Source organism: Molothrus ater, unplaced genomic scaffold, assembly GCF_012460135.2.
Source record: "Molothrus ater isolate BHLD 08-10-18 breed brown headed cowbird unplaced genomic scaffold, BPBGC_Mater_1.1 matUn_MA516, whole genome shotgun sequence".
NCBI classification, from domain to species: Eukaryota; Metazoa; Chordata; class Aves; order Passeriformes; family Icteridae; genus Molothrus; species Molothrus ater.
Window position 1 is genome coordinate 53,864 of NW_023416693.1, and position 27,470 is coordinate 81,333.

The window sequence follows — 27,470 nt, forward strand, 5'->3', positions numbered from 1 at the left end:
CTTGCCTGTGGCACGGAGGCAAATCCCATGCTGTCCTTGTCCTTCCTCGCCCCGAGCAGGAGCTGAGCATGGAGAGCAGGGAGGACAAATGCCCGCGGCAGAACCTGGTGGCAGAGGCCGTTTTGAGCGGCTCCACGGCGCAGGAAGCCAACGGGGAGGAAAAGGCCCGGAGATGCCGCACGAGGAGGGGCTGCAAACGCAGATGGCGGGGATGTGAGGGGGAAAGAGCCAGCCTGGGCCAGGAAGGCGGCCGGAGATGGAGCCAGAGCTCGGAGCTGGTGCTCCATGAGCAGCTCCATGATGGGGAGAAGCCCCACATGTGCGAGGAGTGTGGGAAGAGCTTCAGGTGGAACTCCGACCTGATCAGGCACCAGAGGACCCACACAGGGGAGAGGCCCTACGAGTGTGATCACTGCAGGAAGAGGTTTCAGACCAGCTCCCATCTCCTCCGACAGTATCAGAGTCACACAGAGGAGAGGCCCTTCCACTGCCCCGACTGTGGGAAGGGATTCCAACGCAACTCCACCCTCGTGAAGCACCGGCGCATCCACACTGGGGAACGGCCCTACCAATGTGTGGAATGTGGGAAGAGCTTTGGACACAAAGGGAACCTGTTCCAGCATCAGAGGCTCCACACTGGGGAACGGCCCTGCAAGTGTGGGGAGTGTGGGAAGAGCTTCAGGTGGAACTCCGACCTGATCGTGCACCAGAGGATCCACACTGGGGAACGGCCCTACGAGTGTGGGGAGTGTGGGAAGACCTTCAGGAGGAGCTCTGCCCTTATAAAGCACCAGAGGATCCACACTGGGGAGAGACCCTACGAGTGTGGGGAGTGTGGGATGCGCTTCAGCCAGAGATCTGACCTAATCAGGCACCAGATGACCCACACTGGGGAGAGGCCCTATGAGTGTGATAAATGCAGGAAGAGGTTTCTGACCAGCTTCCATCTCCTCCGGCACATTCCGAATCACACAGAGGAGAGGCCCTTCCAATGTCCTGACTGTGGGAAGGGATTCAAGCGCAACTCCACCCTCGTCAAGCACCGGCGCATCCACACTGGGGAGAGGCCCTACGAGTGTGATAAATGCAGGAAGAGGTTTCTGACCAGCTCCCATCTCCTCCTGCACTATCGGATTCACACAGATGAGAGGCCCTTCCGCTGCCCCAGCTGTGGGAAGGGATTCAAGCACAACTCCAGCCTCATCATTCACCAGCGCATCCACACAGGGGAGAGGCCCTACGAGTGTCCCCAGTGTGGGAAGAGCTTCTCTTGCAGCTCTAACTTGACCCGACACCAACGGAGGCACCGGTAAGGGAAGCCCTGCGAGTGCCCCGAGTACGGGAAGAGCTTCATGCGCTGCTCCAGCTCCATCCCCCCACTGGAGGAGGTACTTTGGGCACAACCCTGGTGAGCCACATTCCCTGTGGTCCATGTTAGGAACACAGGTGGCTTGTTTTCCTTTTTTTTTCACCTTAATGTTTCTCTCTTCTCCATCTCTTTGCACTCCAAAAGCCAAAAGGGATGGATCTGTCACCTCAAAACAACCCTAATCCCACTGAAAACAGCTCAATATTACCCCAAAAGAGCTCATTCCCACCTCAGAAAACCTCAATTCCATGCCAAACCCACTCGATTCTAGAGCCACCAGGCTTAGATGGGTTTGGGAGGAGACAGGCACAAGTGTGATCCCTTTTTGGAGAGGTAGGATGGGGATTGTGGGGGGCTGGGTGTGTGGGATGTATTTGATGGCAAATAAAACTCTCAGACTTACTGATTTCTTTCCCGTTTATGTTGCAGTTCTGTTTGCAGGGTGCCACCTCCCAGAGTGTCCCCTCACAGTTGCCGCCCTTGGCCTGAGCCGCCCCTTTCCCCTCACGGTTCCCGCCCTTTCCCCGCCCCCTTTCCCCTCACGGTCCCGCCCTTTCCCCGCCCCCTTTCCCCTCACAGTTCCCGCCCTTTCCCCGCCCCCTTTCCCCTCACGGTCCCGCCCTTTCCCCGCCCCCTTTCCCCTCAGGGTTCCGCTGTTTCCCCGCCCCCTTTCCCCTCACGGTTCCCGCCCTTTCCCTGCCCCCTTTCCCCTCAGGGTTCCGGCCTTTCCCTGCCCCATTTGCTCTCACGGTTCGGCCTTCGGGAACGGGGGAGGAGGAGGAGGGAGGGAGGAAGAGGCCGAGCACCCGCAGTACAAGAGGAGAGGGAGAATCTCGTGGCCTGGACGCTCCCTGGAGGCGCCGCAGTCCCAGAAGCATCGCCCCCCATTTTGCTGGTGCCCGGGCAGTGGGAGTGCGGCCCAAATATCCCGGGGGGTGCCTGAGTTTGGGAATTTTGGGGAGGATGTTTGCAGCTGGCAGGGCTCCAAAGCCGAGCCGCAGATGGCCCTCGGGGGGACATCAGGGGGCCCTGGGAGGTGTTTTTGGGGGGTCCAGTTTCAGGCAGTGGCTGCTCCCCGTATGAGCCCACTTGCTCCCAGTATAGGCCTGTGCACTCCCAGTATAATCCTGGTCACATCCCCTCACTCCCCGCAGGATTCCAGTTGCTCCCAGTATGAAGACAGTCCCTGCCAGTCCTTCCGTATGATCATGCAATTTACTACCAGCACAGTCCCAGTTGCTCCCAGTTCCTCGCACTTTCATCCAGTGTGTTCCCAGTTCTCCCAGTTGTCCCTAGCATAGTCCTAGGCACTCCCAGTATGATCCCAGTCTCTCCTAGCAGGGCCCCAGTCACTCCCACTTGACCCCAGCGTGTTCCCAATTCCCCCAACACCTTCCCAGTCACTCCCAGTTTGGTCCCAATCACCACTTGGATGGTCGGAGACCCTCCCAGTCTATCCCAGTTGCCCTGAACATTCTGGCAGTGATCGCCAGGCACTCCCCGTTACCTCAGCGTGGTTCACTTGCCCCCAGTTTTACCCCAGTTGCTCCCAGCTCTGCTACTTAAGTCCCCAGTCAGCTTTCAGGATGGGCCTGGTAGCTCCCAGTAACCCCCAGTCAGGGTCCAATCACACCCACTCTAATCCCAGTATGGTTGTAGCCACTCCCCGTATGATCCCAGTCACTTGCAGTCTAATCCCAGTTGCTCCCAGACACTCCCAGTACAATTCCAGTGCTTCCAGTGTGATCCCAGTTGCTCTCTATCAATGCCAGCATGACCCCAGTACCCTCAAGTATGATCCCAGTAACTCAGTGTCTCTCCCAGTTTATCCCGGTTGCTTCAAGTGTGTTCCCAGTCACCCCCACTTCCTCCCAGTTGCTTTTAGCTCCATTCCAGTTGCTCCCAGTCAATCCCAGCATGATTCCAGTCACCCTCAGAGTGATTCCAGTTGCTCCCAGCATGGGCCCAGCTGTTCCCAGTGTGCTTCCGTCACTCCCCAATGGTTACAGACACTCCCAGGATGGTCCCAGTTGAACCCAGTTGCCCCTGCTATAGTCTCAGTCACTCCCCATATGATCCCAGTCCCTCCCAGCTTGGTCCCACTCACTCCCAGTTGCCCCCAGTATGGTCCCAGTTCTCCCCAGCATGGTCCCAGTTGTTCCCAGTGTGGTTCCAGTGCCCCCAGTATGGTTCCAGACACTCCCAGTATATCCCAGTTGCCCCCAGCATGTCTGCAGTCATTCCCAGGCACTGCCAGTGGCCCCAGTAAGGTGTCAGTTATCCCAGTATGATCCCCCAGTCATGCCCAGTAGATCCCAGTTGCCCCCAGCATGCATCCAGTCCTTCCCAGTTCCTCCAGTTTGCTTGCAGCATCATCCCAGTTTCCCTCAGTTGCTCCCAGTTGCCCAAACTGTGATCCCAGTCACTCCCTTTCAACCCCAATATGATCCCAGTAAGCTCCAGTTTGATCCCAGTCACATGCCAGCCCTCCCAGTGTGCTCCCAGTATAATCCCAGTTGCTTCCAGTCTCTCCCAGTATGGTCCCAGCTGCCTCCAGTGTGGTTCCAGTTGCTTCCTAGATCAGCCCAGTCAGTACCAGTGTGATGCCATTTGCTGCCAGCGTGCTCCCAGTTGCTCCCAGTCAGGCCCAGTATGGGGGATGATGTGCAGGGTGTGCTCCCAGTCCCTCTCAGATCCTCCCAGTATTAGTCCAGTCCCTCCCAGTATGATCCAAATATGGCCCCAATGTGCTCCCAGTCCCTGCCAGAATAAACCAGTTGTGCTCCACATGGTTCCAGTTGCTCTCTTTCACCCTCACTTTTGTTCCAGTCACTCCCAGTATGTCCCAGTGTAGCGCAGTTCCCTCCAGCATCTTTCCAGTTCCTTCCAGTATGATCCCATTTGCTCCCAAGCACTCCCAGTCAGCCTCAGTGTAGTGGCACTCACTGCCAGAATGATCCCAGTCAGCTCCAGCATGATCCCAGTTCATCCCAGTATAAGCCCAGCAGTTTCCAATCACCCCCAGCATGCACCCATTCAGTTCCAGTTCCTCCCAGTTGCTCCTAGCATGTCCCCAGTTGTTCACAGCTACTCCCAGTAACACTCAGCACCATCCCAGTTCATCCCAGTATATCCCATTTGTCCCTAACATGGTCTCAAGTGCCCCCCACAGGCTCCTACTCACTCCCAGTATGATCCCAGTGTCCCTAGGTGCAATCACAGTCTGCCCTGGTGTGGCAGTATGATCCCAGTATGATGTCAGTACAAAGCCAGTACAGCCCCAGTCGCTCCCAGTACGATCCCAGTGCAGCCCAGTCCCTGGCAGTGCTGCCACTGCTGGGATCCCCCAGGCCTGTGTGCGTTCCCCCATGGCGGATGTGCCGAGAGGAGCCCCAAGGGCTGGCAGTGGCCAGGCAGGGTCCCCAGCAAGGCCCAGTTTGGATGTGCAGCCCCCAGTTTGCCCAGTTTGCCTCTCCTTTGGCCCGGGCCGGGTTCCCCCCGCCCGCAGCGGCTGGGAGCAGCCGAGAGCCCCGCGCTGCCCATGCCGACCTGTCCCGGCTCCATCGCCGCTGCTGCCGCGGGCTGCGAGGGCTGCGGGAACGGGGCACCGAGGGTGTGGCTGCTGCTGGGGGAGGAGGAGGAGGGAGGGAAGGGCAGGGATGGAGGGGGAGGAGGAGGCGGGGTAAGGGGGAAGGAGGAGGAGAAGGAATGGAAGGGGCGGGATGGAAAAGGAGAGAGAGCAGCGATGGAAGGAGGAGAAGGAGGTGGGGTTACGGAGGAGGAGGAGGAGAAGGGATTGAAGGGGGAGGGATGGAAGTTGAGAACGCAGTGGGGATAACACAGAGGAGCTAGAGGGGGTATGGAAGAGGAGGAGCGGGAGGAAGAGGAAGAGGAGGGGCAAAGGTGGATCAAGGCTGAGCTGCGGGAACCACGCGGTCTCGGGCCCTGCCTGAATTCGCAGCCCCCACCTGTGGGATCATCGCCCCCCCCCCCATGGCTCAGGTGAGCGGAGAGGGGGAGCCCGGCCCGGATATCCCGGGGGGTCCCTGGGTTGGGTTTTTGGGGGGATGTTTGGAGAATGAAGAAGTCCAAGGCTGAGCGGAAAAGGCTCCTCGGGGGGACATCGGGGGGTGGCGGTGGCGGCTGCCGGCAGAGGCAGCCTGGAGGAGCAGAGCCCTGTGTGCCCCAGGAGGCCAAAGTGGGGAGGCCAGAGAGGGGGGAGCGCCGCCATTGGCGGGGGCCTCAAGAGGCTGGAGAGGGGCAGGGGGGACTCCTTGGAGCCGCTGCAGCCCAGAGCAGAGAATGATGGGAGAAGGGAGCCCGGGAGCCCAAACAGCCCCGGCATCCCGAAATGGGGAGAGCCAAGAGGGGGGAGCTTTTGGCATTGCTGGCACTGCCAGCAGCCTGGGCAGGGCGGGCACCCAGGAGAAGGGGGACCCCCAATGCCAGGGTGACCCCAGCAGATGGGACAGGGGGGAACCCCCGAACACCAGAGGGGAGGGAGCAGGGACAGGGAACTCCTGGAAGGCTTTTCCAGCGCTGAATTTTGGTGTTTGGGAGGTTTTTCTGGAGCCCAGGTGGCCAGTGACTTGTAGAGATGGACTTGGGCAGAGAGAATTTCAAACTCAACATGCTCATCCCTTGTTTTCTCCAAACCAGGATTGCCCATTGCCAACCCCTGGGAGGCTGCGAGGAAGAGGAAGATGCCCCGGGACACTGAGGCAGGTAAGGAGGAAGTCAGTGCCCCTTTCCCCTCTGTGCTGCTCCATCTCCCAGCCCAGCAGGGCCCCCGGCTGCAGCACAGCCCTGGGGGGATCTCGTTGCCCTTGCCTGTGGCACGGAGGCAAATCCCATGCTGTCCTTGTCCTTCCTCGCCCAGAGCAGGAGCTGAGCATGGAGAGCAGGGAGGACAAATGCCCGCGGCAGAACCTGGTGGAAGAGGCCGTTTTGAGCGGCTCCACGGCGCAGGAAGCCAACGGGGAGGAAAGGCCCCGGAGATGCCGCACGAGGAGGGGCTGCAAACGCAGATGGCGGGGATGTGAGGGGGAAAGAGCCAGCCTGGGCCGGGAAGGCGGCCGGAGATGGAGCCAGAGCTCGGAGCTGGTGCTCCATGAGCAGCTCCATGATGGGGAGAAGCCCCACACGTGCGTGGAGTGTGGGAAGAGCTTCAGGTGGAACTCCCACCTGATCGTGCACCAGAGGATCCACACTGGGGAACGGCCCTACGAGTGTGGGGAGTGTGGGAAGAGCTTCAGCCAGAGCTCCAGCCTGATCAAGCACCAGAGGACCCACACAGGGGAGAGGCCCTATGAGTGCTCCAAGTGTGGGAAGAGGTTTCAGACCAGCTCCAGTCTCCTCCAGCACTATCGTATTCACACAGAGGAGAGGCCCTTCCAATGCCCCGACTGTGGGAAGGGATTCAAGAACAACTCCACCCTTGTCAAGCACTGGCGCATCCACACTGGGGAGAGGCCCTACGAGTGTGATAAATGCCGGAAGAGGTTTCAGACCAGCTCCAATCTCCTCCTGCACTATCGGATTCACACAGAGGAGAGGCCATTCCGCTGCTCCGACTGCAGGAAGGGATTCAAGCACAACTCCACCCTCGTCAAGCACCAGCGCATCCACACTGGGGAGAGGCCCTACGAGTGTCCCCAGTGTGGGAAGAGCTTCTCTTGCAGCTCTAACTTGATCCGACACCAACGGAGGCACCGGTAAGGGAAGCCCTGCGAGTGCCCCGAGTGCGGGAAGAGCTTCGTGCGCTGCTGCAGCTCCATCCTCCACTGGAGGAGGCACTTTGGGCACAGCCCTGGTCACTCACATTCCCTGTGATCCATGTTGGGAACACACCTGGCTGCTTCTCCTTTGGTTTGGCCTGAATTTTTTTCTCTTCTCCATCTCTCTGTCCTCCAGAAGTCTGGAGGGATGGAACAGTCACCTCAAAACCACTCAAATTCCACTGAAAATAACTGAATTTTAACCCCAAAGGGCTCAATTCCACCTCAGATTGCTTGTTCCTTCCTCAAAAAACTCAATCCCAGGCCAAACTCACTCCATTCCACAGCTGTCAAGTTGAGATGGAGTTGGAAGGAGATTGGGAGAAGTGGGATCCCAATTTGCAGCAGTGGGATGGGGATTGTGTGGGCCTGGGTGTGTGGGATGTATTTGATAGCAAATAAAACTTTCCGAGTTACTGATTTCTGTCCCGTTCATTTTCAGTCATTTCTGTTTGCAGAGTGCCACCTTCTCAGCTGATTCAATTCCTATAAAAGTCCCATTTTTTAAATCATCTAACCCAAACAATCCAAAAACCAATATCAAAATAAAACCACCTGCACACAATTAATGTTTTAAAAATAATTTTAATTTTTCAAGAGTACTTAAGGATGTTATTAAAGTTTAATTGTTTAGTTGAAATGTCTGAGAAATTGTAGTGGTGTTTGGTTTTGTGTTTAGTATATTTGTAATATGAATTGTTTAACTAAGAGGTGTTAGATTGCATGGTAGTTTCTTTAGATAATTTTATCTAAAGTACATTAGTCATCGAGTTAAAATTTTCAAAAGGTATTTCTTGATATATAATTTGTTTATTTATATGCATTGGTAATATTATAGTAATAGTTATTGTTGATTTGAGTTGAATCATTGTTGGAGTTGAATCATTGTAAAGAAGAGTTGAGATTTTTATATTTTATTTTTATTATAATTTATTTAATTTCAATTATTATTCCTTTGTTTATAATTTTATTGCAATTTGTTGAGGGGATAGGAAGGAAGTTCAAGGGCAGGAACATTTTTTCCTGGCTGGGAACTGGAATTCCAGACGCTGGGAGTGTGTGCAGGACCCCACAGACTGGGATCAAAGATGGGCTGGGATCAAATATGGGCTGGGACTGTTTCTGAAAGTAACTTTGTTCTATAGTTTTTATTTCTGTTGTTAATTAAGCTTGTGAAAAGACTGCTTGTGTTAAACTGCCTGCTTGGATGGGATAACATCCAATGCACCCAGGATGAGGACACCTGTACAGATCTGCCAACTATCAGCACTCACTGTCTGAAGGCAGAGTGCACCAAGGCCCAAAAACTGGAGGTGATAAAGAGAATGGACTAAAACCAGAGCCAAGGAATCTGCATGCTCTAAAAAGGCAGATCCAGGGCAGAGCCATGCTAAACAGTTCTTGGAAGATGTAAACCGGGTGCATCTTGGCGCTCAGCCAGGAGCACCCTGTTACCTTCGGGGATCCCCTGAAATACCTTTCCCCTTACATCAGCCTGGTGCATATTCATAGACTCTCATGCACAGCAACTGGGAAGGGTTTAACACTTTACTGGGTATATTAGCGTTCAGAAACACATAATCACCAGAATGATTATATGCAGGTGCTTTTATTGAAGAGCTCTGGGTGTCAGGGGTACCAACCCAAATCTGACTCCGACATGGGTTTGGGATGAACATGTTTTTATATTCTATCCTTATATAAATTTCATGTTAATGACTAAACTTCAATTGTTCTATTGTATACATAGATTTCAGCCAAGCATGGGCTCCTTGTGGCCCCCCTCAAACTTCTAACATAGTTTCTCATTATTCTTCTTATGATTAAACAATAATTATATTAAATTACTAAACAATCATCACATCTAACAATTATATCATTTATCATGTACTGCTTACGCAGGTGCAATTTCACATGATCTGACAAGCACAAAGCCTAACATTTTCAGAGTCTATTTTTGACATTTTTCCAGGGCCCCACTATCATTCTCCCCCCTTTGAAAGCATTTTCACTTCACTATAGGTGTAAATGTTTTCACTTGATACAGTCCTTAATTTCTCAATTTATTCTTGACGTTCTTCAAGTCCATGGTTGATGTAAACGTTGTCGTGGATGCTGTCACGCACTGGAGAACCAGAAGATGGTGGGCGTGGATCTCGTGTCAGTGCCTTTATTATCTTCTGGTTCCAGGATGTTTTCTTCTGTATCTCTCCCTTTAAGATGCTGTGAACTAACCAAATTGCTAAGAATACAATTAGTAAGATTATCACAGTCTCAATGACAGATTTAATCCATCAACTCACATTCCACCCTAACCCTTTAAAGATTTTGCCTAGCCAGGTCATAGTCAAATCCTTTTGCTCTTCTTGTGCTTCATGCTCTATTTGTTTCAGCTGATTGATGTCATATTCTACATCTGCAGTTACATTTGGGATGTGAACGCAGCAATGACCAACCCGTCCCTTTAAAAATCCACATACTCCATGCTCTTTCAGGAGTAACAAATCTAAGGCTAATGGATTTTGTAAAGTCATTTTTATGGTGGCTTGTAATTGTACGTTTAATTCTTTAAATCCTTCCCGGGTGACTCTTGCCAGTCTATCTACCTGACCTGTAAGTTTGTACAGCATCTTCTACTCTGATAGTTTGCTGTAGGACCGAGCAAAGACTCTCGGGCCCACCCAAATTTCACTCCACCAGAGGGTTCTTGCCAGGTGTCATCTGGATTTTCATTGTCTAGAACTTCTCGTCTTGCTCTTATCTGCACAAGCTCATGTTTTCCATTAAATGGGGACTTTTCCAAATTGGACATGAGGTTGGGAGGCCTAAAGTAATTTCCTTTACTTTCCCATCTACAGGCAGATGTGTTGTCCAGGTGCCATCGCTTGTTGCCCATACAAATTGTCCTGGACCTCGGACTGTACTCCTGGTACATCCTACAACTGCTTTATAATTCACTCTGCCTTGTTTATGTTTGATCCCTCTGCAAGCACAGCCAGTTTGTAGGGCTATTGCCAGGGGTGGCATCTGCTTTATCTCTGCATCATCAGAAGTGCAGTCATAAGTTTTATTACATGCCCACCAACTTACTTTGTCTGCCCTCGTTCTGCTACTGGTGGCAGTGTTTGTTACTGCTGGATCTGTTTCATTCTCGGAGCCTTCCCACTTAATGCACCAAGGGGTGTTTGCCATACATTGGAATCTTTGAAGGATACTCACAGACCATGCACTGTCCCAAGGCTCTGTCTGACCTTTCTGATCCTTGGCCTCACACTTCCATACCAGAGTGGTTTCTGTAACATTTTCTATAATCTTTTTATAGTGTGGCAAATAGCATTGCCATTGTGTGATGCCTCCTGATTCTCCCATAGGGGTTCCTAGTGTGCCATCACTTAGAATACAGTCTTTCTGGCCCATGGGTCTCATCCATGTTCCTATTTTCTCCCAAGTTTCCTTGACTACTTGCCTCGACTCAGGTACCTGTTTGCATGCAATTGTTTTGTTCTTTTGTATTTCAGGTAGTTTTGATGTTATGATTCCCCAATTTACTGGGTCTCCTGCTGCCTTTGGTATTGGCAGACAGGCAGTTATTCTACAGGTGTTTTGCATTTGGCAAAGTCTTTGACTAATCCAATCATTACATTCTCAGCCCAAACTGCATTAGAAACCTTTATCACCTGTGTTTCTGTTTGTACCTCTCTCTTCATTCTAGAATGAAGAGTGGTTAGTTGATCTTTTTGCATTCCACATCCCAAAGACATTAATGACCATAACATTGGCACAATTACTGATAGCATTCTGAAGCAATTAAACACATCTTATCTGCAGCCTTGTTGGTTCCACAGTTTACACAGTCCGTGATCCAGGATGGATTTTCTTCACTCGGGTATAGTGAATCCAGGGGTCCACGCCGGCTACTTTGGCTGCTGTAAAGGTGGTCAGCAGTACCTGGTGGGGCCCACTCCACTTTTCTTTCAGCGGTTCTTTGTTCCAGTTCTTGATGTACACCTCGTCTCCTGGATGTATGTTATGAACTGGGTTCTCGAGAGTCAGCGGTCTATTCCACACGAGGATGCTCCGGAGCCCAGCTAAAGTTTTCCCGAGAGACAGAACATAATTATACACTTCCTGCTTTCCTGTGACGTGTACATTAGGGTTAGGCTCAGGAGATTCATATGGTTTCCCATGCAATATCTCATAAGGACTGACTGACATCCCACTCCTAGGCTTTATCCAAATCCTCAACAGTGCTATTGGCAAAGCCTGGGGCCACTGCAATTTGGCTTCTTGGCATATTTTACTGATTTGCCTCTTTAGTGTCTGATTCATCCTCTCTACCTGTCCACTTGACTGGGGTCTCCACGGTGTGTGGAGGTCCCAAGTTATCCCCAGCAATCTACTTACCTCTCTTACTACTGTAGCTATGAAATGGGGCCCCCTATCTGATGATACCCTAGGGGTACCCCGAACCTGGGAATAATCTCCTGTAGTAACCACTTTACTGTTTCCTTTGCTTGGTTGGTGCGACAGGGAAGGGCTTCTGGCCACCCAGAGAATGTGTCAACCCCCACTAACAGGTATTTGTATCCTCGAGTTCTTGGCAAGTCTACAAAATCTACCTGCCAATAGTCTCCTGGCTCTATTCCTATCCGAATTCTTCCTAGCTGTGCTTGTTGTCTAGCCACTGGGTTGTTTTTCAAGCAGATATCACACTTTGACATTACTGATTTTGCCATTGTTAACATCCGTACTGAAATTAAACTCTGCTTTAGCAATTTTACCAATGCCTCTGCTCCCCAGTGACATTCGTTATGTTTAATTTGTAGAACTTCTCTCATTATCAAGGGGGTACCACTATCTGTCCTTGTGCAGTCACATACCATCCCTCTGAATTCTTTTGTGCATTTAGCAAACGTGCCAGTCTCTCATCTTCTACTGAATATTTTGGTTCTGGAGGCAAATTGAATTGGGATACATTAAGCTTTAAAGGTATCAATGCCATTGTTGTTTGCACCTCTCGAGCAACTTGTCGGGCTGCCCAGTCTGCCTTTTGATTTCCCTCGCAGATTTTGGAGTTTCCTGATTGCTGTGCTTTGCAGTGTATGATTGCCACTTGTTCAGGTTTTTGTACTGCTTTTATCAATTGCAGGACTGCATCCTGATGTTTAATGTGCATGCCCTGAGAAGGACAATAGTCCTCTTTCTTTCCACAGTGCTCTGTGTACATGCACCACTCCAAAAGCATATTTTGAGTCAATCCAGATATTTACCTTTTTCCCTTCACTTAATTCTAGTGCCCTGGTTAAAGCAACCAGTTCTGCCTTCTGGGCAGATGTATTTGGTGGTAATGCCCTTGCCTCCACTGCTGTACTGACTGTTGTTACCGCATACCCAGCGTATCTGGTTCCGTTTTCCACAAAGCTGCTCCCATCTGTAAACAGCTCCCACTCTGGCTGCTCTAGTGGGACGTCTTTCAGGTCTTCTCTTGCTGAGTAGGTGTACTCTATTACCTCCACACAGTCATGCTCTAATGGGCCTTCTTCAGTTGTGGTACCTAGGAACAAAGCTGGATTCAAAAGGTTAGTTGTTTTTAATGTGACATCATCCTGCTCAGTCAGGACTACCTGGAATTTCATCATCCTGCTTGGGGATAGCCAATGGCCCCCTTCTGCTCTAAGACAGTGGTTACCATGTGTGGTACATTGACATCTATGTGCCTTCCCATAGTGAGCTCCCTGGCTTCTTGTATCAGCATCACAGTGGCTGCGACTGCCCACAGACATGGAGGCCACCCGGCACTTATGCTGTCAAGTTGTTTGGAAAAGTAGCCCACCGGCCTTTTCCAGCTTCCCAGACCTTGGGTCAGGACTCCTAGTGCTAGGTGCAGCCTTTCATGGACAAACAGCTGAAAATCTTTAGACAGATCAGGTAACCCTAATGCTGGAGCAGTTGTCAGTGCTTCCTTTAATTTTAGGAAGGCTTCTTTCTGTGGCTTGTCCCAGGTGAATGGCTGCATCTTCTGAGCTTCACACAGGGGTTTCGCAATCAGTCCACAGTCCATGATCCACAGGCGACACCATCCTGCCATCCCGAGGAAGACTCGCAGCTCATGTAGATTCTGGGGCTCTGGAATAGCACAAATAGCTTGGATATGGTTAGTGCCTAGTTTTCGTTGCCCTTGTGAAATTTCACATCCCAGGTAGATCACAGTCTGTTGGGCAATTTGTGCCTTTCCTCTGGGTACTTTATAACCTCCCATTCCCACTAAATTTAAAATCTCAATGGTTACCTTTATACAGGTTGCTTTTCTTCTGTAGCTATTAGTATATCATCAACATACTGCAACAACAGGTATTGGTCTCTTGGTACTTGCCCACTCTCGGTCCAAATCTCCAGCTCCTTTGCCAGTTGGTTTCCAAATAGGGTCGGCGAGTTCTTATATTGTGTCCCGGTGAGCTGGGTCTTTCTCCCATTCCCTGGGTTTTCCACTCACAGGCAAACAGTTTCCTACTTTCTTTGTCAAGGGGGGATGCAGAAAAAGGCATCTTTTAAATCAATTACACTAAACCACTTATATATCTCCTTACGGATATATCTCCTTACATCCTTACGGATGTTAGCAATGTGTAAGGATTTGTTACCACTGGATAAATGTCCTTTGTGATTTTATTTATTGCTCTCAAATCCTGCACTAATCTATATTCGCCATTTGGCTTCTTTACTGGAAATATTGGTGTAGTAAATTCTGATTCACATTCTTCTAAAATTCGGTATTTCAAGAATTTCTCAATAATCTTTACTTATTCCTTGCCATGCTTCTGGTTTTATGGGAAACTGTTTGACTTGTAGAGGCCTCGCCCCTTCTTTTAACTCTACATGCACTGGTTGTGCCAATTTAGATTTCCCTGGTGTATCTGTCTCCCATACAGAGTGAATCAATGCATCTCCTACCTCCCTAGGGATAGAGGGAACAGGTTTTTCTTAGATCATTAAAATCTGTCCTGTCTTTGATTCATTCATTATAAGCTCCCCATTTTCAAAGGTTATTACCGCATCAAGTTTCGCTAGCAAATCTCTCCCTAAAAGCGGAATTGGACACTCAGGTATGTATAGGAATTCGTGTGTTATAACTTTGTTCCCAAAACACAAATCTAGGGGTTGCAAGAATGGCCATTTTTCCTCTTTCCCTGTAGCGCCGACTATTGTTGTTTCCTTGTCCCCAATTTGTCCTTGCAAATCATTCAATACCGAGTAAGTAGCTCCTGTATCTATTAGAAATTTGACCTCTTTATGTCCTAATTGTATATTTATAAGAGGTTCCTTAACTTGTTCTACTGGCTCTATGTCTAGTCAGCTGGTATACTCCCCCAAAACCATCCCCTTGGTAACCTGCTGGCACTGATTGCCCTGGTGAAACTGGTTGTTCAAGTCTGGACATTGTCTTTTCCTGCTGAACATCATATAGTTAAGACCCATTTATAGTTTTGGGCACAGCATTCTGAACTCCTATTTGGATCCACTCTTGATATTTCCGTAGTCTCCCCACATCGCAAAATAAATTAGGGTCCCAATTTGGATCCTCAATTGGGAAATTCTCATCTAAATTCCCTGTTACGAGTCTGTTTCTGATGTTCTCTCTTACCCTTTCTTTGTCTGCCTTAAGTACCATCTCTTTCTCAGTAGAATCCATCAAAGTATCTAATATTCATATATTAGATATATTAATATACTATATAAAAGTATATATATATAAATATATATATAATATATTAATATACATATTATTGTATGTCATCCCAGTCAGGATTTTGAGTTTTTTATAACCATTTTTAATACTCATGCCATTTTATCAGGATTTTCTCTATAAATTCTGGCTGATTGTTTCCAAATAACTAAATCTGCAGGAGAGAAAGGCACTTTTATAAATACTGGCCCTTCCACTCCTACAATTTGTCGCAAGGGGGCAATTACAGTCCGTTTTTGTCTGCCTATGTCTTTTCTATCCATAACTGGGGCAAGGTTAGACCGACTCCTGGTTCTGTGGGCTACCCCATTGTTGATTCTCTCTCTCTCCTTCCTGCCACAGTTAGGTTTTGCTCATCTTCCGAGGAAGAGGGATCAGGTGACGATGGGAGAGGAGAATAAAGAGGAAAGGGTGTACTAGACGAGACAGGTTCAGGACTAGGTGGGGTAGGAGCAGGCAGTGGGATAGGGACAGATGGAACAGGTGGGATAGGGTTAGCTTCTCTTGTTCCTATTGGAGCTACCTGTAAATCAATATCTGTATAATTTTCCCTACTCAGGCTTTCTTTCAACGCCAAGTTCCAAACAACGTTCCTCACAAACCCCACACTTATTGCTTGCAGATGTTTTAACCATCATTAATCCACATTCATCCTGCCATTCTGGCTTTCCCTGTAAATAGAAAAACAAATCAACATACGGAACCTCATCCCATTTTCCTTCTTGTTTACACAATGACAGTAACTGTCAAATAGTGTTATATTGCAAAGTACCGTATTTTGGCCATTTTTCACCATTCTCCAAGGCATATCCTGGCCACCATGTATTACAATAATCAATCAACTTAGCTTTACGTAATTCTTCCCCAAAATTACCCTGTTTCCAATGTGCTAATAAGCACCCCAAAGGAGAACTTTGCGGGATAGAGGTGTTGCCGCCCAAAATCCCTTTAAGTTTCTCCATCCCAAATATACCACAAATTGCTGAACCCGCAACACTTTCGCGATTGTCTTATGGAACGGCGCCTGGGCTTGTACCAGCAGCAATTCCTTTAGCCCAACCAAGCGTAGCTTTCGCTGCGTCTCATTGGCAGGCACCCAAACCAAAGTAAAAAGCACCTTACCTTTCTCCCGGGGACATTATGAGCGGCAGAAGCGGTCACGGCCGATCGAGCTCCCCGAGAATCCCTCGGTGCCGGCTGGAGCGCGGTCGAGTCGCGAAACTCGCTCAGCAGCACGCGCAGGGTCCCATCCGGGGTCGCCAAAATGTTAGCGTTCAGAAACACATAATCACATAAGCGATTATATGCGGTGCTTTTTATTCAAGAGCTCTGGGAATCGGGGTAGTTTCCACTCAAATCTGATTCCGACCATACATTCGAGGTGAACGTGTTTTATCCTCTATCATTACATAACTTTCATGTAATTATTAAACTTATATTCTTCTATTGTATAAACAGATTTCAGCTAAACATAGCCCCCTTTAAATTTCCAACATAGTTTCTCACGATTCTTCTTATGGTTATATAATAATTATATTTAATTACTAAACAATCACCACATCTAACAATTATATCTTTTATCATACTGCTTATGCAGGTGCAGTGACCTGAGAAAACACAAAGCCCAATATTTGCAAAGACTATTTTTAACATTTTCCAGGGCTCCATTATCACTTTTATTTCTTGTGGGAAAAAACCCTCCATCTCAACCAGGCACTTATGGTCAAAATTGGGCAACTGCCTCTGGAATTCCTTATATCCAAGGATAGCTCCCAGACAAAAGCTGCCAGGAGTGACAAGTCTGGCTGGCCTTGGCTTCCTGAGGGCTGGCCCTCATCTGCCTCTGAAACACTGGGGCTGGATGCTTTCCTTCCTTATGAAAAGAACTCTTCTTCCTGTCCAGGCATCCACAGCCAAAACTGAGATTGCACCTCCAAAATGCCCAATGTCCAAGGAAAGCCCCTAGACAAAAGGTGCCAGGAGAGACAGGGCTGGCTGGCTTGGCCTGAGGGTGGCCACCTCTCATCTTCTTCCTAAACACTTGGACTTTGTGCTTTACTTTCCTATGGGCAAAACCACCCATCTTGACCATGGCCAAAACTGGGATTCCACCTCCAAAACTCCGTACATCCAAGGATTGCTCCCAGGTGAAAGCTGCCAGGACAGACAGGTCTGGCTGCCCTTGGCCTCCTGGGGGTGCCTCTCCCCTGCTGTCCAAACACTGGGGCTGGGTGCTTTCCTTCCTATGGAAAAGAACCGTCCTTCTTATCCATGCAGAAATGGCCGAAATTGGGGTTCCACCTCCCAAATTCCCGATATCCAAGGGTTGCTTTCAGACAAAAGCTGCCAGGAAAGAGAGGTCTGGCTGGCCTTGGCCTCTGATGGCCGCCTTTCATCTGCCCCTGAGACACCACCCGTGTTCTGTGCTTTCCTTCCTATGGAAAAGAACCATCCTTCTCCTCCAGTGTCCATGTCTGAAATTGGGATTCTACCTCTGAAATTCTCAATATCCAAGGGTTGCTCCCAGGCAAAATCTGCCAGTACCGTCAAGGCTGGCTGGCCTGAGCCTGTGGTGGCTGCGCCTGCAACAGTGGGGCTGGGTTCTTTCCTTCCCATGGAGATCCCTGGGACACTGTGGGGACCTCATGGAACCAAGGGGATCATTGTGGCACCACTGGAGCCCATGGAACCAAGGGGATCATTGTGCCACCACTGGAGCCCATGGAACCAAGGGGATCATTGTGGCACCACTGGAGCCCAGGGAACCAAGGGGCCATGGTGACACAGAGGGGCTCCATGGACCCAGAGACCATTGTGGCTCTGTGGGGCCTGATGGAACCATGGAGACCATTCCAACCTTCAGGGCCTTAAGGGGGCATTATGAAACCTCAGGGCCCCATGGAAGCAAGGGACCATTGGCACACTGCGGGACCCATGGAACCCAGGGAACATGGAACAGCTCTGGCTGGCTTGGCCTCCCAGGGGCCACCTGACAGCTCTGGCTGATCTTGGCATGTCAAGGGCTGCCTCTCATCAGCTCCTGGAGCACTGGGGCTCTGTGCTTTCCTTGCTATGGAAAAGAGCTGTCTGACTTTTCAGATGCCCATTGCCAAAACGGGTACTCTGCCTAAAATAATTTCCTCTATGCAAGGGTATCTCACCAAACAAAACCTGCCAGCTCTGGCTGGCCTTGGCCTCTGGTGGTTACCTCTCATCTGCCCCTGAAACACTGGGGCTCTGTTCCTTCATTCCTATGGAAAAGAACCAGCCTTCTTGTCCAGGGACCATGGCCAAAATTAGAATTTGGCCTCCGAAATTCTGTATATCCAAGGATTGCTCCCAGACAAAAGTAGCCAGGACAGACAGGTCAGGCTGGCCCTTTCCTCTGGTGATTTCTTTAGACCCTGAGCTGAATGTTTTCATTTGGAAACACTTTGGAGAGGGCCCAGAGATGTCCCAAGGAGGGGGGGTTTGGAGGCCTTGGGCCCATGAGCACTGTATAGGGACAAAGGAGCTCTGTGCTCAGTGGGGTGGAGCCTGAGGACAGTGGAGCAGAGCCATGAGAGTGTTTTAAAGAGCGATTTCAGGGCTGGTGGATCCTTTTGACATAGTGGAAAACAGCCAGAGAGAGAAAGAATTAACGCCAAGGGCAGCTGGGGAGGCCCAGAGTGGGTCCAGGAGAAAGGAATTTCCCTGTCAGGGCAGGGCTGTGGTGCAGTGGAGCGGTGGCTGGGCGATATAAAATGCCCAGGCTAGCGAAGCAGTGTCCAGCCAACCTCCAGCCAGTCGAGCATTGCCCAGGCGCGAAACCCAGGCCCTGTGCTCAAGCGATGTTAGGCTTCAGGGCAAGTGGCCGCCGGTAGAAACTCCAAGGCTGCAGGGCGCTGAAGAATGGGCGACTCAGAGCTTCTTGGGGAAGGAGGTTTTATTGGAAGGGGTAGTGATGGGTCAGGGAGCTGAAGTCTGAGCCCTGAGGCAGGAAAAAGCCTCAGGTTTTATAGGGAATAGGCGGGGTTGGGAACAACAAATCCGAAGAGGGGTACAAAAGATACATTGAGGACTGACAGCAGCATACAACCAATGGGAGACAGTTGCGGGTGGGGCCCTGGCCCCTGAACCAATCACCCAACACCCCAGCCAGAAGCTTCTGGAAAAAGAGGCAGGGGTGCCGAGTGACAGGCAGGCGGCCAGGGGAGGGGAACAAACAAGATACATTGGGGGAACCATGACAACGTGGGAGGGGTACAGAGACAGACATGTACTGGAACTCCCGGGCAGAACCATTAACACAACTACGGGGGAAAACTGAACAAACATAGAACAAACCACAACAGTGCAGCACGGCCCCAGCAGGAGCCTGGAGCAGCCCCAGGCTTTGTGTGGGCAGGCAGGGGCAGGCAGGGGGCAGAGCTGTCAGCAAAGGAAGGGCCCAGCCAGGTGGGGTGGCGGGGGATGCTGAGAGCCTGCAGGGACAGAGGCCAGGGCAGGGACACCATGGGACAGCCTGGGCTGCACAGGGCACAGGGATGGGCAGCAGCTGCAAGACAGCCCTGACAGAGCCAACCTGGGCAGCACTTTGGCCATGGCTGCTGGCCCTGGGCCTGAGCCAGGAGGGGACAAGTGACCCTTGCAGGCCTGGGGCCTCATTGCCTCCTTGTCCCTGCTCAGCAGCCTGGCAGGGGCCGCCCCACGCTCCTGCCCTTGGCATTGCCCATCCCCACATGCCAGTGCCCATCCCGGGAAGAGCCCTGAGCAAGGAGGGAGGGACAGGATCTGCCTGGCCAGGCCCTGGGGCTCAGGCCTTGGCCCTTTACATTCCTGAAACAAATCCAGGTTTGCTCAGCACCAGAGACACCTTTGCCTTGTTTGTCCCCAGCTGCCATCAGTGCCTCCAGTGTTCTGCTCTCCCTGGAACCCGGGGACACTTTCTCAGTCCTGTCCCTCATAGGGATCTCTTTAAAGTACAGGAAACTTCAGTATTTCAATCTCACTCTGAGCTCTTGAGAAGTCTTTGAGCCCACTCTGAGGGACTGGGTGTGATGCAAAGAGCAGCAAAGGCCCAGAGGGTGATTAAAGTCCTTGTGCTGTGTCTGTGCTGCTGAGCTGGGCCGGGCTCCTGGCCCAGAGGCAGCTCCTGGCAAGGGCAGCAGAGCTGCAGAGAGACAGCTCTGGGCAGGAGCAGCCCCTGTGCACAGCCCAGCAGGGCTGGGGCACTGCCAGGACCCCTCAGGGACACGAGCAGGGCACAGACAGAGCTCACAGGGGCTCAGCACTGCCCGGGGCTGTGGGATGTCCCCGCGGGGGCTGTGTCACAGCAGCACCTCTGGGGCTGTGTCCCAGAGCCACAGAGCAGCTGGGATGGCAGCAAGGGGCTGTGTGACAGCACAGAGTGGGCTGTGGGACAGCACTGAGGGGGTTGTGACAGCACAGAGCTAGCTGTGACATCATGGAAGGTGGCTCTGGGACATCACAATGTGGGTTGTGACACAGAGTCACAGAGCAGCTGTGTGATGCCACAGAGAAGGCTGTGACATCACAGGGTGACTGTGACATCACAAATGTGCTGTGTGACATCACATAGCAGCTGAATGACATCATATGGAGGTTGTGTGACATAAGAGAGTGGTTGTGTGACATCACAGGGGCTGTGTTAATAAAGCCTCTTATCTGGCCTTATTATCAAGCAGTGCAAGTTAGTCCATGGGGTTTACTGTCCTGTGTGACATCACAGGGGCTGTGTGACATCACAGAGATGGCTGAGTGACATCACAGGGGCTGTGTGACATCATAGGCAGCATTGTGACATCACAGGGGCAGTGTGACATCATAGGGGCTGTGTGACATCACATATGTCTGTGTGACATCACGGGGGCAGTGTTACATCACAGGGGTTGTGTGACATCACAGGGGTTGTGTGACATCACAGGGGCTGTGTTACATCACGGGGGGGGGCTGTGTGACATCACGGGGGCTGTGTGAGGTCCCTGGGGAGGTCACTCTGCCCCGGCCCCCTCACAGCTCCCCCCAGAGCAGTCCAACCCTGCTTGTGCACAGCGGGGTCCCCTGTCCCCCCGGGTCCCCCTGGGCCCGGCCCCACAGCCTCCCCCAGAGGATGCTCCACGAGATCGACCCCAGAGCCTGACACGGGGACGGGAGCCGGGGCCCTGGGGGTGGCACAGGGGGACAGGGACCCCCTGGCAGCATCCCCGTGTCCCCAAGGGCCAGAGCCTGGGCCAGGACTCCTTCACCCTGTTATAGATAAATATCATGATATTGGCTTTTTGCAAATATTAAAATGGATTTTATATGTGTGGTGTTAAAATAACTTTGTTCTAAAGATATAGTTTTTATTTCTGTTGTTAATTGAGCTTAGACATAGTAGTGAAATAGCTGATAGAAGTGTGCTTGTGTTAAACTGCCTGCTTGGGTGGGATAACATCCAATGCACACAGGATGAGGACACCTGTACAGATCTGCCAACTATCAGCACTCCCCGTCTGAAGGCAGAGTGCACCAAGGCCCAAAATCTGGAGGTGATAAAGAGAAGGAGCCAAAACCACAGCCAAGAAACACACATGCTCTGAAAAGGCAGACCCAGGGAGGGGCCATGTAAAATCATTCCTGGAATATGTAAAGTAGTTTATGGATATGCATGAGGGTCTATGAATATGCACCAGGCTGATGTAAGGGGAAAGGTATTTCAGGGGATCCCCGAAGGTAACAGGGTGCTCCTGGCTGAGTGCCAAGATGCACCCGGCCGTAATAACCTTTGCTCCATGGTCCTGGTCTCCCATTGTCCCTTATTAAACTTTGTACATTTTCACAGGAGAGTGAATGTGTTTTTCACAAATGGAATCTCAAGGAAACAAGGGTCAGTTGTTAAGCCAAGGCTCTGCTTTGACCAAGTGGGGCCTCATGGGACACAGGTGCCACTGGGACATTGCCAGGTCTGGTAGGAACAAGGCTCCATTATTGCACAGTGTTACGGATGAGTAATGTCATAGTTGGGTCTCACAGTGAGGAGATAGATACTATGTGTGTGTTAAGATGTGTAGTGATGTTATTGTCATCTGTCCCCCATAGTCCTCTTTCCCCTCCCCTTGTAATGGCCTTGGTGGTTGGGGCATTTGGGGAGGGCAGGTTTGTCACTGGAAGGCAGGCATGGCAACACCTGCTCTCCAGTCAGGTTGCAAGAAAGCATTCTCCACCAATGGATGGCCACAAAGAGTTACCTGACAGACTTTGGGTGGGGCTAGGATCACCTGGTGCAACACCAAAAGCCTAAAAGGAGGAGCAGCCAATTTGTGAAGGAGCCGTGTGGCTGATAGCCACGGGGTGGGGAAGGGCTCCCAGTGCTGTGATTTCTCCTGTTTCAGTCCTTTGTTGTCATTTTTTTCAAGGTTGAATCACCCTTAAAATTTTAAAATAACGGTCATTTCTCACACACAGCAAGGCCTCAGGGCACCCAGGAGAGCGGCGTGACAATGACATCCTGGGGAACCAAGGGTCACCTGCAAACACAACGGGGCCTCATGGAAGCCAGGGGTCACTTGGATATTGCCAGGGCAGGTGGAACTCAGTGTCCATTGTGACACAGCACAGCCTCGTGGAACTCAGCAGAGCATTGGGACAGCCTGGAATCTCATGGAGCCAAGGCTCTGCTTTGGCAAAGTGGGGCCCACAGGACACAGGTGCCACTGGGACATTGCCAGCTCTTGTGGAGCCCAGTGTCCACTGTGGCACAGCAGAACCTCATGGAAACATGGGGGCCACTGTGACACAATGGAATCTCATGGAAGCAAGTGTCAGTTGTGAACGCAGCAGGGCCTCACAGAACCCAGGGGCAACGGGGACCGTGCTGTGGCTCGTGGGAGCAAGGGGCCATTGTGACCCAGCGGGGCCTCCTGGGACCCAGGAGAACATTGTGGGCCCATGGATCCTCATAGAAGCACGGCCCCGTTGTGACAAAGTGCAGCATCACAATGGTCTCCTGGGTTCCATGAGTCCTCGCTGTGTTTAGAATTGACACTTGGTTCCCCAAGATTCCATGGTATCCCTCTGTTCTCCTGTGATTTGAGGCTGTGCTGTGTCACAATGGACACTTGCTTCCTCCAAGGCTGGAGATGTCCCAGTGGCACTGGGCTTCCATGAGGCCGCGCTGTCACAATGGGGCCTTGCTTCCATGAGATTCCATTGTCCCACAATGGTCTCCTGGGTGCCACAAGGCCTGCCTTTGTCACAGTGGAACCTTGCTTGCACCAGCCCTGGCAATGTCCCAGTGGCACAGGGGTTCCATGAGACCCTGCCGTGTCACAATGGGCCCTTGGTTCCATCAGGTTCCATTGTGTCCCAGGGCTCTCCTAGGTCCCATGAGGCCTTGGTCTGACACAGTGGTGTCTTGTTCCTACTAGGCCTGACAATGTCCCTGTGGCATCTGTGTCCCATGAGGCCCCACTTGATCAAAGCAGAGCCTTGCTCCCATGAGATTCCACTGTGTCACAATGTTCTGCTTGGTTTCATGAGACCTGATGTGTTGACAATTGATCCTTGGATCCTAGAGATTCCTTTGATCACAGCTGTGTCCTTGGTTCCATGAGGCCCAGCTTTGTCACAACTGGACCTTGGTTCCATGAGATTCCATTGTATCACAGCGGTGTCCTTGGTTCCATGAGGCCCTGCTGGGTCACAGTGGAGCCTTTGTGCCATTCGTTTCCATGGTGCCACAATGGTCTCCAGCATTCCATGAGGCCACACAGCAAAAGAGTGGACCCTTGAATCCATGAGTTTCCATTCCATCAGGATGATCTCTTGCATTCCATGAGGCCCTGCTGTGTCACTAAGGAGCCTTTGCTCCATGTGTTCCCTCTGGGACACCATGGTCTCCAGCGCTCCATGAGGCTGAGCCGTGAAACTCTGGGCTCTTGGTTCCATGAGATCCCACCGCGGTGTCACCATGGTCTCCTGGGTCCTGTAACAATTCACACTTGGTTCCATGAGATCCCACCACGGTGTCACCATGGTCTCCTGGGTCCCATGAGGGCCCCTCTCTGTGTCACAGTGTTTGCCTTGGTTTCCTGAGAAGCTGATGTGTTGACAGTTGACCCTTGGTTCCTTGAGATTCCATTGCATCCCAGCGGTGTCCTTGGTTTCATAAAGCCCAGGTTTGTCACAAGGGAGCCGTGGTTTCAGGATATTCCATGGTGCCACAATGGTCTCACCACTCTCTGAGGCTGCACCGTGAAACAGTGGACACCTGGTTCCATGAGATTCTGTGGGGTAACAGTCAATTCTTTTGCTTCTTTTCTGCCAAGGTCGGGATGAAATCCCAAGACAGCATTTCTTGTTTGGACTCAGGTGTTCATTAGCTCTTTTCTCTAGAACAGTCTCACAAGCTGTGAGTTCTGCAGCACTTTGCTAACAAGGTAAAAATGGAGCCCCATCTCTCTCTGTGCAAGGTCTTTTGAGGATAAACTGTCCAATTAAGAAATGACACCTGAATTATTTTTACTTTTAACCCAATAACCAATCGCCCGTGCCCAACAAAAGGGACTTTTTATCCAATTACACAATACCACCCAAACCTGAGGAGGAGGAGGAAGAGGAGGAGGAGGAGGAGGAGGAGGAGGAGGAGGAGGAGGAGGAGGAGGAGGAGGAGGAGGAGAAGAAGGAGAAGTTCAAAGAAGAAGAAGAAGAAGAAGAAGAAGAAGAAGAAGAAGAAGAAGAAGAAGAAGAAGAAGAAGAAGAAGAAGAAGGAGAAGAAGAAGGAGAGGAAGGCAGCAAAGAAAAAGGATCAGCCTCCGCCCTAAAACCTCCGTCTTGCTTTATATATATTACTATATTCTGAAACCTTAAACTCCAAGTTTTCCACCATGTGATATTACATCCTTCTATTCAAACTCCACACCCATAATCCCAGTTCCATCATTCCATTTTGGAAGCCTTCTCCACAGCCTCAGGTCAAATGCAGTGTTCTCTTGGGGGTCAGTGTCTGTCAGCTCAGAAAGTCTAAAATTCTCAGCAGCCCGGGTTCCAACAGGTAACAATGTTCTCCTGTGTTCCAGTAGGTTCCATTGGGCCCGGCTCTGTCACCATGCACACCTGGTTCCATGGATTCCATGGGGTGACAATGTTCTCCAGTGTCACCATGCACACCTGGTTCCATGGATTCCATGGGGTGACAATGTTCTCCAGTGTCACCATGCACACCTGGTTCCATGGATTCCATGGGGTGACAATGTTCTGCAGTGTCACCATGGACACCTGGTTCCATGGATTCCATGGGGTGACAATGTTCTCCAGTGTTCCATCAGGCTCGGCTCTGTCCCCATGGACACTCGGTTCCATGGGCAGTGTCCGTGTCCCAGTGGCACCTGTGTTCCATGGCACCCCTGTCTGACCAGGGACAGTTTGTTCCAGGACATTCCATAGAGTCCCAGCGGTCACTTGGGTTCCATGCAGGTGCCTGGGCAGCGGGAGCTCAGCCCAAATATCCTGGGGGTCCCTGGGCTGGTGTTTTTTTGGGGGGAACCTTTGGATCTTGCAGGGCTCCAAAGCTGAGCCGCGGATCCCCTTGGGACAGAGTGGAGCATCATGGAAGCCAGGAGAGCCTGATGGAGCCAGGAGACCCTGATGGAGCCAAGGCTGCAGCGGGACACAGAGGGACCTCACGGGAGCCAGGAGAGCGTTGTGAGGCTGTGGAACAATGTGGCACCGAGGTTTCACTGGGGCTTGGCAGAAGCTCCTGGAGACAAGGAAGCGCTGGGAGCCTCCGGAATCAGCGTCTGCAGGAGGATTTTCTGCTCCCTCCTGGGATGCTGGTGGACAATAAAGCCTGAGGCAGCCTCCCAAGGGTCCGGCTGTGCCACCAGCGGGGGCCACATCTGGGGGGACGCCCTGCCAGCCCTGGCCCTGCTGCTCCTCCTGGCCGGGCCTGGAGCTGCTGGGAGCCCGGGCTGGGGGAATCCTCAGGGCTGTGCAAGGCAAGGTTCAGCACAAGCAGCCCTGGAGCGAGATGTGCAGTGTGAAACACGCCAATCACTTGATTTTGAAATTGTAAAAGTTCCATAATAATAAAATGGTTATAAAAATAGCAATGCAATAAGAGAAATAATAATTTGGACAATTTGAATTAGGACAATATGAGACAATAGAGAGAAAGGGTTATGGAGGTCCGGGTACCTTTTTCTGGGCACCACGAGCCCGAAAAGGGACACCCGTTAACACAGGATTAACCCTTAAAAACAACAGCCTGTTGCATATTCATACACTTCATCCATGATGCATAAATTCCATTCAAACACAGGATTCTGTCTGGGCAGTGCCACCTTCTTCCTCCGAATCCAAACAGCGCCTTCAAGGTGGGAAGAAGTTCATTTCTTCTGATAAGAGGGCAATAAATTCTTTTTCTCTGAAAGATTTAGGTGTCCTGTGGCTGCTATCTCAGTGCAAGTCCTTTCTTTAAAACAAGAATCCTACATAGCGTCGTTTCTATTTTAACAATTTTTATAACCTAAAACTATATTTAACACACTACTTAAGAGAATTAATACACCAGACATATAATATATATATATATATATATATATATAAATATATATATATAATATATTATATATATTATATAATATATAATTATATAATATATGATATTTTAATATATGTAATATATAATATATAATGTATAATATATATTATATCTATAATATATAATATATATTTTATATTATTATACATTATATATTTTATATATATTATTATATTATATTATATTATATTATATTATATTATATTATATTATATTATATTATATTATATTATATATATTATATATCATATATCATATATAATAATATATATAACCCTATTATATATAATAATATATAATATATACATATATATTATATATAATAATATATAATACATACATATATATATATATATATAATATTCTAACACCAGACATATAATATTCATTTTAATATTTGCGAAAAGCCAATCATAAAATACATGCATTTTTCCCATGCAGGCAAAGCCAGCGAGGCAGCAGAGCAAGAGAGAGAGCAGAGCCAGCGACACAACAAGCGCAGCGAGAGCGAGAGAGCAAGTTTGAACAGAGCTTGCAAAGGGCAAAATCAGCTCAGACCAGGTTAGACTGAAGAACAAGGAGCACCAGGCATGGGCTGATGGTCCAGGTAAAAAGTTCCAACGTGAGGAGGACGACAGAAGCCTTCATCAAAAGAGCACCAGAAGACTGAGGGCCGCCGCAGGAGGAACGGACGCAGGCGCTGAAGCCACACACGGCTGTAAAACCGGGACACAGCTTTATGCAAATGTGAGTATGCTAATGAAGTGTTGTAATTGTGACTTTTAAAATGGAGCTGAAGGCTAAAGGAGACCGAGTGGGTTTTTGCCAGAGAGATCCCCCTCGCTCCCAGCGCTGGATACACAAATCCCTGCTCTGTCTGACTGCAGAGTTTGATTTCCTCGCCCAGTTTGTCCCACTCCCCCTTTCCCTGCCCTCTCCTCCCCTCTCCCATTCCCATTTATGGGATTTGGGGTCATTTATGGGATTTGGAGTCAT

At 50.3% G+C, this 27,470-nt stretch overlaps 1 protein-coding gene across 1 annotated transcript; it reads left to right on the top strand.

Moving 5' to 3' along the window:
- LOC118701196 (zinc finger protein 271-like) lies at window positions 1–27,451 on the top strand. The gene is given in 3 exon segments (XM_054518367.1): window positions 1–1,354; window positions 6,457–7,083; window positions 26,916–27,451. Coding segments are annotated over 3 exon segments (2,043 nt in total). The 5' UTR covers window positions 1–68; the 3' UTR covers window positions 27,046–27,451.
- The last annotated feature ends 19 nt before the right edge of the window (window positions 27,452–27,470 follow it).